Source organism: Sardina pilchardus, chromosome 1 (genome assembly GCF_963854185.1).
Source record: "Sardina pilchardus chromosome 1, fSarPil1.1, whole genome shotgun sequence".
In the NCBI taxonomy this organism is placed as follows: domain Eukaryota; kingdom Metazoa; phylum Chordata; class Actinopteri; order Clupeiformes; family Clupeidae; genus Sardina; species Sardina pilchardus.
This window is the reverse complement of record NC_084994.1, coordinates 8,720,196-8,738,615: the sequence shown is the minus strand read 5'-3', so window position 1 is coordinate 8,738,615 and position 18,420 is coordinate 8,720,196. Positions and strand designations below refer to the sequence as shown.

General features: G+C 43.1%; 2 protein-coding genes across 3 annotated transcripts; one reads left to right on the top strand and one right to left on the bottom strand.

Annotated features, from left to right (window-relative positions):
- Positions 1–874: 874 nt before the first annotated feature.
- Positions 875–8,580, top strand: LOC134086201 (52 kDa repressor of the inhibitor of the protein kinase-like). The gene is made up of 3 exons (XM_062540013.1): positions 875–990; positions 1,199–1,535; positions 4,987–8,580. The coding sequence occupies exons 2-3, from the start codon at positions 1,244–1,246 to the stop codon at positions 7,611–7,613; spliced, it is 2,919 nt and encodes a 972-aa protein (XP_062395997.1). The 5' UTR covers positions 875–990; positions 1,199–1,243; the 3' UTR covers positions 7,614–8,580.
- A 1,010-nt stretch (positions 8,581–9,590) lies between these two features.
- Positions 9,591–18,377, bottom strand: LOC134087526 (zinc finger protein 791-like). 2 transcript variants are annotated; one of them, XM_062541121.1, is made up of 3 exons: positions 18,312–18,377; positions 17,651–18,006; positions 9,591–15,091 (listed from the first exon to the last, which is right to left on the bottom strand). In XM_062541121.1, exons 2-3 carry the CDS (start codon positions 17,967–17,969, stop codon positions 12,699–12,701), a joined length of 2,712 nt encoding a protein of 903 aa, XP_062397105.1. In that variant the 5' UTR covers positions 17,970–18,006; positions 18,312–18,377; the 3' UTR covers positions 9,591–12,698. The 2 variants fall into 2 exon arrangements, with proteins under 2 accessions (XP_062397105.1, XP_062397186.1); XM_062541202.1 differs by lacking the exon at positions 18,312–18,377 and having other exon boundaries at positions 17,651–18,250.
- Positions 18,378–18,420: the final 43 nt, after the last annotated feature.

Here is an 18,420-nt window from a genome sequence, read left to right as displayed (position 1 = left end):
ATCTATCTATCTATCTATCTATCTATCTATCTATCTATCTATCTATCTATATCCATCCATCTATCTATCTATCTATCTATCTATCTATCTATCCATCTCCCAAATGCAGGTGCCTGTTTGATAACCCCAGTGAAATGTTCTTGAAGGCTGTTCTATTGGTAATGTTTTAAAGTGATTGATTATTGATTATTATTATTTAGATGGCAAAAGCCTTGGTTGTTGAATGATTGGCCGCTGTGTGAAATCCTCTGAGCAAGAGGAATTTAACATCCCTGTCTATATCATGTATGGTCTTTCAAAAAGTAGCCTAAATATTTAATGTATTCCACATTAATACAAAGTAAAATATTTGAAGCCATTTATTTTTATTTTAATCTTGATGATTACGGCTTACAGCTCATGAAAGCCAAAACTCAAAACATTAGAATATTTTTATTATTATTATCAGACCCGGCTGCAGGGGGGGGCAAAAGGGGGCGGTGCACCCTCAAACAAAAAAGGTGCCCCCTCAGTTTTACTTGGCCTAATCCTAACTGTAGCCTTTTACGATTGATAGTGCCCCCCTGAAAATCTCAAATGCCCCCTTTATCACTGCTCTCTGCAGCCGGGTCTGATTATTATTGTTGAATGGCTATGAATATCTAATTTCGAATGAACCTAGAATGTATGAATATAATGAAATTGGGGCGGTGGGGGTGGTCTTTCTCCACGATATTGACATTTTCTGAGACCCACCTGTGGGCCCACATCTATCCAGCCACCCACGTCCCTGTAGTGAAACTCCACTCCAAGAGGGGGCAGTATATGCGTAGTTGTGTGTTTGGTTTCCCAACCATGAGAAATTCCATTCATCAGAGTTAGTCGGCTCCAGATTACGGAAGTTTGTGGATAAACATCTGCACGGTGAACACTTTCCTCCGTTGTGTGCGACTTAAACAGCAGGTTACCTGATGCCCATGCTCAGAGTTTCAGTTACTCTTCTTACTTGAGGTAAGTTGCGTGTTCAGATAAAATTACAGTGAATATTTTCTTGATCGCAAAGTGTAGGGGGACATTCTAGAAGGCTTGTGAAAAAGCTTGCCGTGCTTTATGGTAGGAAAACAACGATCAACGATGATCACAACATTTAGAAGTTGTCTCACATTTACACTTTCTTTGTCATCTTCACAGTATGTGTTGTTGTGTTTTCTGACTACAGGCTGTAGAAAACGCTGGGTGGTATCATCTTTGGTGCGTTGGAAACATGGATCTCGGACTTGCGTCTAGTCCTGGCGGTGGCGGTAACGTTAACGTTACTGAAACGCTGAGCGTGGTGGTGAAAGAAGAAGATGTAAAAGAAGAGGGCGAATATGGTCACATGATTACATTTCAACACAATGAGGAAAAACCCGTTGCAGAGCCTCTCTGTAAAACTGAAAGGGATTTTGAGACAGACATCGCAGAGTCCAACGTTACGAACACTGAAACGCCACAGACAACAGTGGAGGTTAAAGTGAAGAAAGAAGAGGATGAGGATGAGCTAGCTTATCTCCTGGGTAAGTAAGTTCTTTCAGATAAATGTATCATATTTACAGACTTTTTCATATTAGTTATTTGCACTGACATGACTGTTGAAACAAATTAAGCCTACACTTGCAGCCTACAGCTAATACAGCCTACACAGTCTACACTTGCCCCTGTTGCTCCCCAACCCCTCTTTTTGTATAGTAGGCCTATCTATTTATTTATTTTCTTTTTCATTTATATCTGTAGTTGAATGGACACTTGAGCACAACGAATTTCATTACTTATAAAGGCTTTTTTATGAGTACATGACAATACACTTGAACTTTGAACAGTCACACACCACACTTCAACACCATACCACACACCACACTTCAACAACACCAACACCAAGTTCAACACCAGCCACACTGCCAACTTTCCTTAGAAAATAGTTCAGTCTTGTTAGCTTTGCCCAAAGTCAGCAGACTCGGCACAATATCAGTAATAAAGTCAACTGCATTTTCATGCCTGCCTGCCTTACATCACCCTTGGTGGCTGTAGGCTACAGTATACAGTGCCTATAGAAAGTCATCATACCCTTTTGAAATAGTTACTTTTTTTTGTCTTACAGCCTGAAATCAAAACCTATTTTAAAAACAATCTTTTTCAGTTTTATTCACAAATTTAGCTGTACAACATCAAAATAATGAAAAAAAAGTCAACAGTTCTGAAAATTAATAAAAAATTAAAAACTAGAATAACAGGGTTGGAAAAGTCATCATACCCCTGACTTAATACTTTGTAAAGCTTCCTTTTGCTTTCATTACAGCCATCAATCTGTTTGGATATGTCTCTATTATAGCTTTGCACACCTAGATAGGGGAATATTTGCCCAATTTTTTGTGCGGAAATGTTAAAATTTAGTCAAATTCTGTAGGGAATGGCGATGGACTGCTCTCTTCAAGTCAATCCACAGATTTTCTATAGGATTTAAGTCAGGGCTCTGATTTTGCCACTCAAGGATATTCACCATCCTATCCTTAAGCCACTGCTTTGTTCTTTTGGCAGTATGTTTAGGATTATTGTCGTGTTGGAAGGCGAATGACCTCCCCATCCTCAGCTGTCTAGGAGAGGGACGCAGGTTTTCCTCAAGAATGTGGGTGTACTTGGCAGCATCCATTTTCCCTTCTATCCTGACCAATTGCCCAGTCCCCGCTGAAGAGAAACATCCCCAAAACATAATGTTGCCCCCGCCATGCGTCACAGTAGGTATGGTGTGTTTTGGGTGTGTTTGGGTGTGTATACTGTGTTTGGTTAGCGCCTGGAGCTCAGTCCAAAAACTTCAATCTTAGTCTCCAAAAAGTTCGATCTTAGTCTCATCTGACCATAAAAGCTTTTTCCACATGGTAGCAGAATATTCCAGAATATTCCAGATGTCCAGAACTCCAAGCGCAATGTTTGGCGAAAACCAACACAGTACACCACCCAAAACACACCATACCTAGTGTGAAGCATGGTGGGGGCAACATTATGTTGTGGGGATGTTTCTCTTCAGCGGGGACTGGGCAATTGGTCAGGATAAAAGGGAAAATGGATGCTGCCAAGTACACCCACATTCTTAAGGAAAACCTGCGTCCCTCTCCTAGACAGCTGAAGATGGGCAGGTCATTCGCCTTCCAACACGACAATGATCCAAAACATACTGCCAAAAGAACAAAGCAGTGGCTTAAGGATAGGATGGTGAATATCCTTGAGTGGCAAAGTCAGAGCCCTGACTTAAATCCTATAGAAAATCTGTGGTTTGACTTGAAGAGAGCAGTCCATCGCCATTCCCTACAGAATTTGACTACATTTTAGCATTTCTGCACGGAAAATTGGGCAAATATTCCCCTATCTAGGTGTGCAAAGCTATAATAGAGACATTTCCAAACAGATTGATGGCTGTAATGAAAGCAAAAGGAAGCTTTACAAAGTATTAAGTCAGGGGTATGATGACTTTTCCAACCCTGTTATTCTAGTTTTTAATTTTTTATTAATTTTCAGAACTGTTGACTTTTTTTTCATTATTTTGATGTTGTACAGCTAAATTTGTAAATAAAACTGGAAAAGATTTTTTTTAAAATGGGTTTTGATTTCAGGCTGTAAGACAAAAAGAGTAACTATTTCAAAAGGGTATGATGACTTTCTATAGGCACTGTATGTGTAGGTTATATGGGTAGTGTAACAGGGGAGCTACACCAGACGCGTAACTGAAGCGTTCCGTTCGCGACGCGTATGTTGCAGCAGTTAATTATCACTGTAGTCAATGGAAGTAGCCACACCAGACGCAACAGTGGCGAACTTCGCATCGCACTACTCATTCGCTACGCTACCCTCCCCGTAGATGCCTCCTGTCACAAGCCCGAAACCCTAACCAGTAGGCCACGGCTGCCCCATAAAAGTAAATATGTGACTCAGTCATCAAAGTAACTGAAACTGCATAGGATTTATTTAAAGTCTATAATGTTGGTTTGACTTGTCATTGATTCATGTTTTTTTGTGAAAACAGTTTGCAGACTCCTTGTTATTCTTTTTTGATGTCCTTTTTTTTAAGTTTATTTCATTTCATTTGGCAGATACATTTGCAAAATAAACATAAAAGGACAATCAAAAAAGAATACCAAGGAGTGTGCTAACTTTTCCCCCACAAAAATTGGACCTTTTTGCTCAGCACCTGGGACGTGCTCAAAGTCTCCTTGCAAGTAATCATTGATTTGCTCATTTGTCCAGATTTAGATTGAAACATTCTAAAAAATGCATTCCAAGAAAAAATGGATGCATACAAAGAGTTTAGATCATGGGTGGCTAACCAGTTCAGCATGAAGAGCGAAAGACATTCCACACCACTCAAAAAGAGACAAAAAGAAAAACAAGTCTGCTTCTCTGACGTTGGTGTTTAAATCTAGCCTACTTTTACCTTGTAAAAGTAGTCAGTTGTCAGTGTCATCAGTTAAGTCTGAGACTAAGTAGCAAACCAAAACCAACAATTCCTACTTTTGAATGTCCTTGATCCTCTATTTGCATTTAGCTTCAGGCCTTTTCCTCTACGTTTTCCTGATTGCAACAGTAGCATTAAAGGTCTGTGTATGATTTGTTTGTTAGTTTTCCCATCTAAAACCAACATTGGGAAAACAAAAATGCGCTTTTTTCCCCCCTATATCCAGTTCTAAAACCAACATGAAAAACACAAATTACAATGGACAAATTGTTTAACAAGACAAGCTCTCACATTCCATAATCGGCAGCCTAATTAACTGCAGAATAATGAAATTCATTCAGATTTATCAGAAATAGATGAAAATGTTTCAGTCCAAGGAGAAGTGAGAACATGTTTGATTAGCCGCGAGCTGCACAACAGGAGGCAGAGCCGCATGTGGATCGCCACCTCTGATTTAGATAAATTGATCACAGAGTATGCAATCAATTCATTCTAATTCTATGTCTCTATGGTAACTCTTACAGGTGCGTCAGGACACCCACCCATGAAGCAACAGGAGGCACATGGACAGAGTGATGAACTCAACCTGCAACTCACAGGCAGACTGCTACACTGTCTGTACCAATGCATCATCTGCAGGAGGACTTTCACAGCCCTGCGAGAACTCGAGGAACACCAGCAAACGCACTCTGTTGGTGCGAACGACAAGCAGAACGAAAAGCAGAACAAAAAGCAGAACACGAGCGGCAAAACGTCGTATGAATGTACTCACTGTGGGAAGACATTTACAACAGCGAGAAATATTAAACGCCACATGCAAAACCATGCTCTCCTGGAAAAGCCATATGCATGTGCTCGTTGTGAGCAAGCGTTTGAAAATTCCCAAAGTCTCAACACCCACATGGCAACACACACTGGAGATAAGCCTCGTAAATCTATCCACTACGGCGGAGCTTTTATACACAGTTCCTACCTTAAAGTCAAACTTCGCACGATGGCAGACAGTGCTAATATCGTCGACCTGATTTTGGCGATGCCATTCGAAAGCCTTCCTCACGAGGAGAAACTTCGAATTAAAGAGCAGGGCAGAGCCACGCCCAAGATCGATTTAGTGCAGAAGATTGGGCAGAGGAACAGGTCCTTTCAGCTCTCCTGGTACGACAAAGTCAGCTGGCTGACCGCAAGCGCCGTGACAAAGAAAATGTACTGCTGGCCGTGCCTCTTGATGAAATCGCCTCACGGATGCGTGGTTTGGTCAAAGGTGGGCTTCGGAGATCTGTCTAACTTCGACCGAGCGTACAAAAGGCACGAGAAGAGCAACGAACACGTGAGTGCCAGCGCGAGATTAAGCTGCATGGGTAGGCTGAGGGTCGAGCATGCCAACAGCGAAGGTGCCCGCGTTCAAGTGGCCAAACATAACGAGACGGTCAAACAAAACAGGGCCTTCCTAAACCGCCTGATTGACGTGACGTCCTTGCTCGGGCGTCAGGAGCTGTCATTCTGGGGCCACGACGAGAGCAGCGAATCACCCAACAAGGGGAACTACAGGGAGTTCACCGAAACGTTAGCTAAATACGACCCTGTTCTGTCCACGCAGTTCGAGTCCTCGACCGTGTTTTCGGGCACGTCCCATACCATTCAGAACGACCTGATCTCCGCTCTCGCCGCCACCATCTCCGACGAGATCAGAGATGAAATTCAGGATGCTCCCTTTTTTGGGTGGCAGGTGGATGAAACGACTGACGCGTCCTGCCGTGCCCGACTCTCGGTCATCGTCCGCTACGTGGACGCTGCCGGTAAAATTCAGGAGCGCTTTATTGGATTTTTCGGCGCACCCGAGGGCCGAGATGCTCAGTCCGTTTTTGATGTGTTGATAGAGAACATGCAGGACTACAACTTTAAGGAGAAGCTCGTGGCACAGACCTACGATGGGGCTGCTGTCCTGCCTTCGGCTCTCAATGGTCTTCAGGCCAAAGTGAAAGAAATGGCTCCCAGTGCAATGTTTGTGCACTGCTATGCACACAGGCTGAATCTGGTGCTGTCGCAGGGCGCTAAGTGCCTGCCCGAGTGCAGAATGTTTTTTGCGTCTCTCTCTGGGATTGCCACATTTTTCTCAAAATCCACAAAGAGGATGTCTTTTCTGGAGTCTGCGGGCCGTTCGAGGTTGCCCGGAAACGCTTGTACTCAATGGAATTTCACATCACGTATAGTGAGCACTGTGGCAAACAACTACGACGTCCTCCTGCAGACATTTGATGACATCATTGCAGATACGACAGTGGACGATGACTCACTTTACTGTGCCAAAAGCTTTGTGAGGAATCTGGAGGATTTCGAGTTTGTCTTCATGTTGTACACATTCGAACACATCTTCTCTGAGGCTGACGCGGTCTTTGATGCAGTCCAGCAGAGGGCTATGGACGTCCTTTACTGCAAGAAAAGAATCGAGTCTCTTCTTGCGTTTGTCAAGGAGAAGTCGTCCGAGGGGGCTTTCCAAGCCGTCTACGCCAAAGCGGCAGATCTCACGTCAGACCCTCGAGACGAGCCCGCGAGAAAGCGTTGCCGGCGGCGGCGGACCCAACCGGCGGATCCGCAGGGGCGCTACAGGACTCTGTACGCGGTCGTCCTCCACATCATGGCGGAGCAGATCCCTCAGCGCTTTGCAAATTTGGAGAGCATGCTCTTCTTGGAGTTAGCCAATCCGGGGAAGTTTGATGACATGACACAGGCGTTTCCAGAGGAGGCATTCCAGAGTGTCCTGAAGAATTACGGTCGTCACTTCAACTCAGGGAGACTGAGGTCTGAACTCAAAGTCCTGTATTCCAACCGGGACTTGCAGGGCGACCGGGGAAAGCTGTGCGATTACTTGGCGTTCCTTAAAGACATGGAGCTGGACAGCGCCATGCCGCAGCTTTACAAACTGTTCTCGTTAGTGGCAACGATCGGAGTCGCGTCTGCAGCGGTAGACGGGAGCTCCTCCTGTTTAGAGCGTCTCAAGTCCCACAGCCGCAACACCGCGGGCCAGGGCTGTGGGAGCAGCTTAGCTCTGCTGGCCGTCGAGAGGTCACTGGTCAAGTCCCTGGAGAAGACGCCCAGCTGGTACGACCGGGTCACCGAGCATTTTCTTGAAAAGGAGCATGGGGCAGAATAAAAATAAAAATTGTCATTTTTTTTTGTTATCAAAGTTTTTTTTTTATTGTGTTTCATAATTCATTCAACAAACAAACAAGCAAACTGAAATACATCTAAAATAACAAATAAGACGACATACAGTGCTGTGAAAAAAGTGTTTGCCCCCTTGCTAATGTTGACTAAAAAGAGGAATATGAAGTCATCTTTTGGAAATTGATCTTCATGCCTGAATTTGAAAAAGGAGTAAAAATCCAACCTTTAAGGACACTAATGTTCTTTGTGAATGAAGAATGTATCTTAAATAAATTAATGTTTTTCTTATTAAGTATTTGCCCCCCTATGTTAAATTCCCATAGAGGAAGGCCAGCTATTTCATGGATCCAGGATATTATGCATCCTGATAGTTCCTTGGCCTTTGGAATTAAAATAGCCCCACATCATCACATACCCTTCACCATGTGTTTGACTGTTTGACGCTCATTGAGCTCAATGCAAATCAAACAGGCTAACTGGAAAAAAACATGAGGATCAATGTCCAAAAGATGATTTTATATTCCTCTTTTTAATGTGATTGATTGATCCGCACACTGGGTATAAGCTCCAAAATACACTTTTTATTCACATTGTCTACCACTTTTGTCCGGCACCTGGATTAGTGTTTCTGTGGATGTGCGCACCTCAACCAAACGCCATATTCCTCTTTTTAGTCAACATTAGCAAGGGGGCAAATACTTTTTCACAGCACTGGACATCAATTAAGACTGCATAAAGGGGGCAAATACATCAAATAAGACTGCATAAAGGGGGATTTCGTAATTGCTGATGCAGCCTTTAAGCCAGGTAATAAGCTAGTTTCGTGAAATTACTTGTGCTAAGCACATAAATTGAACCAATACATGGCCGGACTTCTACGTCATGAGTTTCCCTCATGTTGGAGGGTCTGACCTGTTTTAACCTTGTCTTATTATACTGTACAATAAAGATCATCTACCTGAATATGCCAGACTTAAGTTTTGTTTGTTTTTTTTTTACTTTGGTTGACCATTTTGTCTTAACAGTGTCTTAATTTTAACATATGCTAGAATTTAGGCTACATAAAGTATTCTAGTTTCCTTTAAAACTAAAACTAAAAGTCTTTAAAATGCATGTCATGAGCATTATGTTTCAACTTATAATAATAATAATAATAATAATGTTTTATTTATATTCATCTATTAACATAGTTTCACAAATGGGTGTGAAATACCAAAAGAGCCAATAATGCTGCAAGCTGAACAAAAAGGATTGTTCACCACAATGCTTAAAATGACCCGAAGCTTCAAAGGGCTGTAGTTGTGAAACTATTAGAGATACAAATATACTATTTAAGATGTATGCGTAGGTTTAGTCTACAAACTCTTTTACAAAGTACTTTTACAAACCACTCTGACCAGTTAGCTCTGAACAGACCAATCCAGGCACGTCTTTCTCCACTAACTTCCTCTATCTGGTAATTTTCTGTCTGATTCCTCACACTGGCCAGGTCTGTGTGTTTCTCTCTGCAGTATCTCTGAGCATCTGTCCAGTTCTTCCTCTCAGTAACCAGCACATAGGGACCTGTGGTAATCCATGGGTCATGGTTAACTGGGAATCAGCACAGGTTTACTGTCTGGTCTTGTGTGAGTGAGACAAAGAGAGAGTCTGAACTGATTAGATCTGCAGTTTTGGATGCTTTTAATGCCTGTAATCATGACAGGAGGTGAGTGGGAGAGAGAGTCAGGCTGGGATCAGGAAAGGACCACGGGGCGGGAATCGAACCCGTGTCGTCAGCGTTCAGTGCATCCGGAGGAGGTGGGATCCAGAGGAGGATATCAGATCAACTAGAAATATGAAATGTATTGCAAATGTGCAATGACAACAAAAGCACACTTTTTATTGGAATAAAAATAACTGCATTTATTGTAGCTTATTTTACAATGACATGAAAATTCATTCGTCTTACAGACGAAAGCTCACATGAAGAGAATCACATTCTACAGTGCAGAGGAGATCTTAGACTCAATTACAACAAACAAACATTTTGCTAACGGGATGGTATGGTTTCAACCTTTAAAAGCTTGTTTATGGTTTTTCACAATATCTTCATTTTGGGAAAATTTAACCATGTGACTGTTTTTGTCAGAGGGTCAAATAAGCAACGAGAAGAATACAACTGTTTTGGGGCACATTTATGAGGCTTGCAGGTTACGAGGTGTGCAAGTGAGATACAGGCTTGTGGGCTTTGGGGGTCTACACGCTTTCTCACCCTGTCCTGCCACCCAAGTAAAGCCTCTGCAACGGCAGTTACCAGGTGCTGTGAGGAAAAACACAGTAACATCCTGCCACCCAAGTAAAGCTGCTTGGTGCTTCTGCTCTCCAGACGACCTGCCTAGCGACTTTGAATTCCGCCGGGTTGGTCTGATCAGCTACGGGGCTGTGCGTCATCATTGCCCTGGGACTTTTCTCGGCCGTCTACTGATGCAGTCAATTGGACTAAGTTGGCGTGGACTTTTCTGATTTTGTTTGCTTTTATTTATTTATTTGATTTGTGTTTGTTTGTCTGTCTTGGTGTCTTGGGAATGCTGGCGATTACGCCGCTCCGTCCGGCATTTTTGTCTTGTTTTTATTTGTAAATTTGTTTGTTTGTCTTGTTGTCACGGGAACACATGAGGCTTGCAGGTTATGAGGTGTGCAACTGAGATACATGTGGGCTTTAAAATACAGAATTTGTGCAAAAGCTGTTCCACACTGGACACATTTATGCTGGCTCTTTTGGCTATAGTGTAAAAAAAAAAATAGATTGCATTTATTTTAGTTAATTTACAATGACATGAAAATGCATTCATCTTATATATATAAAAAAAATACACGAAGAGAATCACATTCTACACTGCAGAGGAGGTCTTTCACAATATCTTAATTTGAGAAAACTGAACCATGTGACTGTTTTTTTTTTTATCAGGGGGGTCATATTGCCACCATAGAAGCGGTGAGAAGCATATGACTGGGTTTTTTTCCCCACATACAATACATTTACGAGGATTCTCTCCAGTGTGCGCAAGCACATGGGGCTTAAGTAGTGTGAATGTTGTAGATGCAATTCTGTGGGATTTTGCTAGTAGTGTGAATGTTGTAGATGCATTTCTGTGGGATTTCGCTAGTAGTGTGAATGTTGTAGATGCAATTCTGTGGGATTTCGCTAGTAGTGTGAATGTTGTAGATGCATTTCTGTGGGATTTCGCTAGTAGTGTGAATGTTGTAGATGCAATTCTGTGGGATTTCGCTAGTAGTGTGAATGTTGAGGATGCAATTCTGTGGGATTTCGCTAGTAGTGTGAATGTTGAGGATGCAATTCTGTGGGATTTCGCTAGTAGTGTGAATGTTGTAGATGCAATTCTGTGGGATTTCGCTAGTAGTGTGAATGTTGTAGATGCAATTCTGTGGGATTTCGCTAGTAGTGTGAATGTTGAGGATGCAATTCTGTGGGATTTCGCTAGTAGTGTGAATGTTGTAGATGCAATTCTGTGGGATTTTACTAGTAGTGTGAATGTTGTAGACGCATTTCTGTGGGATTTTGCCAGTAGAGTGAATATTGTAAATGCTTTTCCACAATGACCGCATTTCTTTGGGATTCTGCCTTCAATGTTCTGCTTGAGTGGCGAGTTGAGTTTTTGGGCACATTTAAGAGGCTTTTCTCCAGTGTGTGCAAGTATTGAGTTCTGCTTTTCATTCACACTGACAGTGTACGTTTTGCTCAAGCTTTCTCCAAGTTCTCTCGGGGTTGTGGAACTCAGTGGTAAAGTTGTACTGTACTTGGAGTTGCTGGTTAAGTTGAGGCATGTCTAGTGTGAATCAGCTTACAGTTATTATGTTTTCGTCTGTCTGTCTGTCTGTCAGCAAGATAACTCAAAAAGTGATGGATGGATTTCGATGTAATTTTTAGGGAAGGTCAGAAATGACACAAGGACGAAACGATTACATTTTGGAACTGATCCGTATCACCGTCGGAATTCCGGAGCCGTTTTTGTTTTTCGCTTAGCGGTGTAATGGTATGGTATGGCCACGTGGTGGCGATCTGAATAGTTAAGGTTCAAATGTATGACAACCTAGGAAGAACAATACAGGCGGAGGTCTGTGCTCTCTGAGTGTTTTTCTAGTTAACTCCGCCAAAGAGGTTATGCTTTCATCAGGGACCAGGGTTTGTCTGTCTGTTTGTGTGTGTGTCTGTCTGTTTGTTAGCAAGATAACTCAAAAAGTAATGTATGGATTTCAATTAAATCTTCAGGGAAGGTCAGAAATGACCCAATGAAGAAACGATTACATTTTGGGAGTGATCCGTAAACGGAGGCGTTTATATTTTTCGCTTAGTGTTGTAATGGCATGGTATGGCCACGTGGTGGCGATCTGAATAGTTTAGGTTCAAATGTTATCACAACCTAGGAAGAACAATACAGGCGGAGGTCTGTGCTCTCGGAGTGCTTTTCTAGTTAAGACTTAAAAAATTGTGAAATATGTTCACATTTATAAACCTTCTCTCTGATGTGTCTAGTGTAAATCAGCTCACGGTTACTGTTGGATGATCGGAATGCTTCTGCACACAGGGCACTCTGGTGGTTTATTCACAATATTCCGTAGCCAACAATGGGCGTCACCATGACACCTCAGCATTCAGAAAACGGTTATCTATTTCCGGCGAAGCTGCGTTGTATCTATTTTAACGTGACGGTTTACAGTGCTTAACATATCATAACGCATATAAAAGGTAGACATTTCGATTTTATATTGGTTATATATTATGTAGTATTTCCATGCTGAGGGCAGCATTGTCAACATTTCGAAAGAAATCTAAGTCGAAGCATATTCTAGTTAGCGTACATGTAAACAGAATCAAGTTGAAAACAGTACAGATTTCCGGGTTAAGGAATAAGGTGAATAGACGTGTATTTTCAGAGTAAGTAATTTATGAGGCCTCTGGCCAGTAAACTTAAGATTTTTTTTATTTTTATGAACTGTCCATATAACTGAAAAACCTATTCCACACTAAGTGTTGAAATCTGTAGAAAAACCGTTCCACACACACGACACATTAACGAGGCGTCTCTCCAACGTGAGTTCGCATGTGGATTTTAAGCCCGGAATTTGAGATGTAAGCTCTCTCACACTGGGTACATTTATAAGGCTTCTCGCCGGTGTGAGTTCGCATGTGGATTTTAAGGGTTGACTTCTCATTGAAAGCTCTTCCACAGTGAACACATTTATGAGGCTTCTCTCCGGTGTGGGTTTGCAAATGGCCTTTAAGAGTCGAGGGGTGTGTGAAACTTTTTCCACACTGGACACACTTATAAGGCTTCTCTCCGGTGTGAACTTGCATATGGGATCTGAGATTTGACATGTCTGTAAATCCTCTCCCACACTTGACACATTTGTGAGCCTTCTCTCTGGTGTGTATCAGCATGTGTTTCTTAAGACCGGAACTGGAGTTGTAAGCGTTTCCACACTGAGCGCATTTATGAGGTTTCTCTCCGGTGTGAGTTCGCATGTGGACTTTCAGAACTGAATTTTGACCGAAAGCTTTTCCGCACTGGACACATACATGAGGCTTCTCTCCGGTGTGAACTAGCGTGTGGTTATTAAGACCCGAACTTGTCATGAAAGCTTTTCCGCACCGGCTACATTTATGAGGCCTCTCCCCTGTGTGAGTCAGCACGTGGGTTTTAAGAGTCGAACTTTGCATGAAAGCTCTTCCGCACTCGACGCATTTATGAGGCTTCTCTCCGGTGTGATTCATTACATGTTTCTTGAGGCCTGATTTTGAGATGTAAGCTTTTCCACACTGGGTACATTTAAAAGGCTTCTCGCCGCTGTGAGTTTGCAAGTGGGTATTAAGAGTTGAAATCTGACTAAACTCCCTTCCGCACTGGACACACTTGTAAGGCTTCTCTCCGGTGTGAGTTAGCATGTGGGTTTTGAGGGTTGAAATTTGAATGAAAGTTTTTCCACAGTGGACACATTTATGAGGCTTCTCTCCAGTGTGTGTTAGCATGTGGCTTTTGAGATTTGACACCTGTTTAAAAGCTTTTCCACACTGGGCACATTCATGAGGCTTCTCTCCGGTGTGACTTAGCATGTGGGTTTTAAGATTTGCATTAGAGGTGTACGCGACTCCACACAGGATACATTTATAGGGTTTCTCTCCGGTGTGAATTCGCATGTGGGATTTAAGAACCGAAATCTGTTTAAAAGCTCTTCCGCACTGAACGCATGTATGAGGCTTCTGTTCAGTGTGAGTTTGCATGTGGATTCTAAGCCCTGAGCTTGACGTAAGAGCTTTTCCACACTGGATACACTCGTAAGGCCTCTCTCCGCTATGAGTTTGCAGATGGGATTTAAGAGTTGACATCTGTATAAAAGCCTTTCCACACTGAACACACTGATGCGGCCTCTCGCCCGAGTGAGTTCGCAAATGGACCCTGAGACCCGATCTCGATATGTAAGCTTTTCCACACTGGACGCATTCATAGGGCTTCTCTCCGGTGTGAGTTCGCACGTGGATTTTTAGCGTTGATCTCAGAGTAAAAGCTCTTCCACACTGAACGCACTTATAGGGCTTCTGTCCCGTGTGAGTTTGCATGTGGTTGTTGAGAAGCGAGCCGAACGCGAAACCTTTCCCGCACAGGAGACACCGATGGGGCTTTTCTCCCGTGTGCGTTTGCACGTGCACTGCGAGAGTTGACCGCTGCGAAAAACTTTGTCCGCACTGCGCACATTTGTGAGGCTTCTCTCCGGTGTGCACGGGCATGTGGGACTTCAGATCCGAGAGGTACGCGAACGCTTTCCCGCACTGGTCGCACGCGTGGAAATAGTCAAAGTCCTTGTCCTCTCCGCCGTGCGTCCGCATGTGCGCCTTCACGGCCGAGAGCTGCGCGAACACTTCTCCGCACACCGTGCACGTGTAGTCCTTCTCCCGCGCGTGCACCACCAGGTGCTTTTTGAGATTCGAGAATTGCGCAAAACCTTTTCCGCACTGGGCACATTTGTGCGCCTTCTCGCCGCTGTGTGTCCGCACGTGTCTTTTGAGAGCGTAACTGGTCATGAACGCTTTTCCGCACTGGACACACAGATGAGCCCTCTCTCCGGTGTGTGTGAGCATGTGCGAGTTGAGGAGTCGGATGTGTGTAAACGCCACGCCGCACTGCGGACACTGATGAGCGTTCACTGCAGCGTGCGTGAGCACCTGCAGTTGAAGGGACGAGGCTGGGACAAACAACGTTTTGGGAACACTCTGGGAACTCTCCTGAAACGTCTGCTTTGCATTCACACCAACAGAGTGCGTTTGCTGGTGCTTCTCGAGTTCACCCAGTGCCGTGAAGCTTGTCCTGCAGACGGGGCAGTGGTACAGACCTCCTTCATGTTGCAGGTGGAGTTCATCATTCTGTCCATGGATCTTCTGTTGGGTTGCATACGCATGGTCCGGCACACCTGCAAGAGTTACCATAGAAACTTAGAATGATGCAGATGTTCTGGAAGAGTTACCACAGAAACTTAGAATGATGCATATGTTCTGGAAGAGTTACCACAGAAACGTATTTAAAAAAAAAAAAAATGCATCAAAACAGTGCAAAAGTGGATGGGGATAAATGATTCCAATAAAGTAATAACCAAAGATTCTAGAACAGAGCTCTGTTCTAGAATCTTTGGTAATAACATAAATAATTAAATTAAAAAAGCCATTATGTGGCCAGGCTGTGAGGACAAGTCCAGGCGCTTACCCTTATGGTGTTAGGTGAACCAGTGCGAAACATTTTTATTCGCACCCTTAACCATTTTGGTTGCATTTGTGATTAAATTGGTTGCACTTTAGAGTCCTGGACTATGATAGGATAGCCGAATATGCTACTTTGTATACAATATTTCCCTGCTTCAACCAGACGACTGAATCAAAGAAGTATAGTTGTTAGTAGGCTTTGCATACATTTTTATGTGATGTTTTGCCATGTCTGTGACTTAAAATGACTAAATCTATTGTTAGTATTTAGAGGTGTGTGTGTGTGTGTGTGTGTGTGTGTGTGTGTGTGTGTGTGTGTGTGTGTGTGTGTGTGTGTGTGTGTGTGTGCTAGCCTCAGGGCTGCCAGGTCACACAAGGAAAAACAAGCTGCAGGTTTCTGAAAATAAGCCCAAAAGAAGCAACCCAAGACCAAATAGTAAGCATCCACTCTCCGAACCCCCGACGAAACATTTCTGCAGTTATGCTGGAAGAGCCAGCTACATCTCAAGAGTCGCCGCAGAGCGTTAAAATGCCCTTACTGTCAGGCACTGCATGGATTCTACGGAACTTCACAAAAAACTAGAGATGCTCCGATCGATCGGCTGCCGATCATGATCGGCCGATATTGGCTAAAAATGCCTTGATCGGTGAAGCCCAAAAGCGCCGATCAAAAAAGCCGATCGTGTGACCTAAATTACTTCCGTGACTTTTTTCCACCTCCAGGCGCGGCGCACAGGCACACAACAGTAGCCTAGAGTAGAGGAGCTTGCAGTGACAAACATGAGTAGGCTAAAGGTTCAGTGTAAAATACCATTTGCAATGTATGTCGTGCTGAAATCCCTCGAGGTGGAAGCCACCAACGAAGTTTTAACACCACTGACGGACAACTGAATATGTCGGGTATGAGAAACTAAACCAGCCAACGTCCCCACCCTTGAATCAGCCGACTGTAGGCCTACTAACCATAGGGATAATAAGAGATGGAAAGACATCACGTTCAGAATTAATTTGCCTCCACGAACAACCTCGTTGTGGAGGATAAAGCCCTCCTTATACAGTAGTTACGATTTTGCAAATATTTGTAGCCTAAAAGATTTTTGAAAGACAGTCAGACTCTCACATCTAAAACAAGACAAATCATAGAGTTTTAAGTCACAAACTAGTCACAGACTATGCAGACAGGCGATAATATCAGACATGTTTGATATTGTCGTAACGGCAAAACTAGAAAAAGACTCCGACTGGCTTACAACCGCTAATGGACACCTTACAACGAGTTTACGGGAGCGCGCCGCGCCATGATTTCTGTCCCGACTTTGGATATTTATTCGCCGACATGGCAACATCGTGCAATGTAAGTCGGCCCTAACCTGCCTTGATCCACGATATGACCCCGCAGGCATGAAATACTAATGTGTATCTCCCCGTGTTACCAAACAGTGTAGCCTACATTGACAAGCTGAAGAATAGAGTAATAGCTTCCCAAGCGCAGACGCCTGTCCAATGTCCCTGCTAGCTTAACAGTGCACTTTATTGACTCAAACTGGTGGCATTTAACGGCATGTTTCAATCATGGGGGATTCCAAAAGAAAAAAGGCTAGCAATTTATTGCTTACAGTAGCTTAAATTGTTTCTTTTTTGGGGATTTGGAACAGAGAAAAAGCCATAGTTTTGCACTTTGTGGCAGTAGGTTTTGATGTAACACGTTTTTCATCTAATGTAGTCAGTGTATTTAAAGGCTGTACTTTTCAAGTAGCCTAGGCAATGTAATTTGGACCCATCCCATTTAGGTGATGTGTGTTGGTCTGCCTGACCCCCTCCTTGTATGAAATCATTTTATGTCTCGCTGCATATTTGGAAGAGATGGCCAAAGTTATTTACAGTAATTTTCCAAATACAAATCGATAAATGGTTGTTCTTCAACATCTTGACTAGCCTATAGGACTACTGTCTTCTATGCCACTTACATTAATTCATAGTTAGTTTAATTTCTACAAATGATGCAAACTCTATTAGACTATTGTTAAAAGACTCTCATTCCCCTGCCATTCTGTGATCGGCAGTGATCGGCAATCGGCCGATCATGATTTTGGTGATCGGTAATCGGTGATCGGCCCCAAAAATGCTGATCGGAGCATCTCTACAAAAAACAAAGTCGCTATGCAATAGTCAAAATGCCAAACGTATGAGTGAGTGTGTGTGTGTGTGTGTGTGTGTGTGTGTGTGTGTGTGTGTGTTTTCTAAGGGTATTTGAAAAAAAAACACTCACTTACCCAGGAGATGAGCTAGCTCTTCTTCATCCTCTTCTTTCTTCACGTTAACCTCCACTGTTGTGTTGTGTTGTGTCTGTGGCGTTTCAGTGTTCGTAATGTTGGACTCTGCGATGTCCGTCTCAATGTCGGTTTCAGTTTTACAGAGAGGCTCTGCAAAGGGATTTTCTTCATCATGTTGAATTGCAATCATGTGACCATAGTCACCCTCTTCTTTTATATCTTCCTCTTTCACGATCACTCTCAGCAGATCAACCTGCTGCATTTCCGTAACGTTACCGTTATCGTTATCGTCAGCATGGAATGAATGTCCGTGATCCATGTTCCACGTAGCCTACGATGATCTCATTCAAAGTTGCCTGTGTAGCATATAGTCAGAGTAACACAAAAACAATAGCCTTTCGAGATCGGTTCTCTTTTTGCAAGACAGCTCAACATAACAACATAAAATGATTAATTGGCGAATGGCTTGTGCATCACTTTATGTTAACTACCGTTAATGTTCAAGTGGAGCCTACACGTTTTACTGTAGACTATGAGATCAAGAAATCGGCCACTGTAATTGTGTCCAAACACCGTAACCTTAACTTAATTAAACTCTGCACACGGAGATCAGTTAACCTGCGATTTAGGTCGCATAAAACGGGGGAAAAAGTGTTCATACCCGAGTTTCATTTACTATTCTTGAAGCAACAACACTGAACTCAGTGCACAATTTCCTAGGTGAACGATCTTCCTCGTGGTTGGCAAACCAAACAGACACAAACAGACAT

What these genes read in the sequence shown, in the direction of transcription:
- LOC134087526 (XM_062541121.1), bottom strand. Translation starts at nt 17,969, where the DNA reads ATGGATCACGGACATTCATTCCATGCTGACGATAACGATAACGGTAAC. An exon ending in AGAGCTAGCTCATCTCCTGG is followed by an intron (nt 15,092 to 17,650) that starts GTAAGTGAGTGT and finishes TAACTCTTGCAG; the next exon opens with GTGTGCCGGACCATGCGTAT.
- LOC134086201 (XM_062540013.1), top strand. Translation starts at nt 1,244, where the DNA reads ATGGATCTCGGACTTGCGTCTAGTCCTGGCGGTGGCGGTAACGTTAAC. An exon ending in TGAGCTAGCTTATCTCCTGG is followed by an intron (nt 1,536 to 4,986) that starts GTAAGTAAGTTC and finishes TAACTCTTACAG; the next exon opens with GTGCGTCAGGACACCCACCC.